The sequence below is a fragment of the Passer montanus genome, unplaced genomic scaffold (genome assembly GCF_014805655.1).
Source record: "Passer montanus isolate IOZ18808 unplaced genomic scaffold, ASM1480565v1 scaffold84, whole genome shotgun sequence".
Taxonomy (NCBI): domain Eukaryota; kingdom Metazoa; phylum Chordata; class Aves; order Passeriformes; family Passeridae; genus Passer; species Passer montanus.
The window spans coordinates 2,101,174-2,102,145 of record NW_024373701.1 but is presented as its reverse complement, the minus strand read 5'-3'; the positions used below and the strand labels follow the sequence as shown (position 1 = coordinate 2,102,145).

The following is a 972-nucleotide window of genomic DNA, read 5'->3' as shown; positions in this document are numbered from 1 at the left end:
TGTCCCCTGCTCCTACATCATCATCTCTGCTGGCCGAGACAGGACAGGTTTCTTCCTGTAGAATCAAGGCAGTATTTTTCCAGGCTCAAGGACTCACTAGTTATAAGAAACACACGTAACTAACTTTGAGGGATGTTGGATAATGTCCAGACCTGCTTGCGCAGGTACTACTACCGGCTTGATGATGGACGTGAGGAAAATCTTTCCTCAGAAAAGTGGATCAGTTCTGAGACGGGGCACTAAAGAGGTGTAGATCGCCACGCTGGGCAGCTTTCAAGACTCAGTGGGACAAAACCACAGCTGACTTCACACGTTGCTGGCAATGGTCATGCTCCAGGCAGGGTGTTTGACTGGAGACCTCCAGAAGACCCTGCCACTGGCACTGCTAGGATGTTGTGATATATTTAACAAAAAGCTAGGCGTGATTTAAGTGCAGGAAACGAGCTGAAACAAGCTCCACCGAGCTGAAACAAGCTCCACCGAGCTGACCAAATCTGGATGCAGATTTGCTCCAGGCGAAGACAACGCGTAGCCCTCCAAAGGGCATGAATACAAACACAGCCCGCTCTGCCCCGCAGCAGCTCGCTGCTGCCGCTTACACCCTCTGCCACGGGCGAGCGCTTCTGGGGGCCGCTACAGCGCCCGTCCCAGCGCGCTGCCACCGGGCACGGCGCAGGAGAGCCAGCCGAGCGGGCTGCGCTCGCAGGGCCGGCCGGGGCGCCGCGGCCCCCGCCCCGTCCCCGTCCCCCGTCGGCGGTGCGGCGCGGGGCGGGCGGCGCTCCCCGCCAGCGCAGCGGCATGAAGGAGCCGTCGCTGCCCGGCACCTCGCTGCAGCGGGCCTGCCGCCTCCTCGTCGCCTTCTGTGCCCTCCACCTCTCGGCCACGCTGCTCTACTACCTGGCGGGCAGCGCCCTGGGGCCGCCGGGCAGCCCCGAGCCGCCGCCGCGCCGCCCGCCGCCCGCCAACCTCTCG

The 972-nt window shown here is 62.6% G+C and overlaps 1 protein-coding gene across 1 annotated transcript in view; it reads left to right on the top strand.

Moving 5' to 3' along the window:
- The first annotated feature begins 737 nt into the window (after positions 1-737).
- Positions 738-972, top strand: part of B4GALT1 (beta-1,4-galactosyltransferase 1) — a 27,816-nt gene continuing 27,581 nt past the window's right edge. Inside the window, exon 1 of the mRNA XM_039733169.1 lies at positions 738-969. Coding sequence (XP_039589103.1) covers positions 799-969 — 171 coding nt within the window. The 5' untranslated portion in view covers positions 738-798. The remainder of the gene's footprint in view (positions 970-972) is intronic.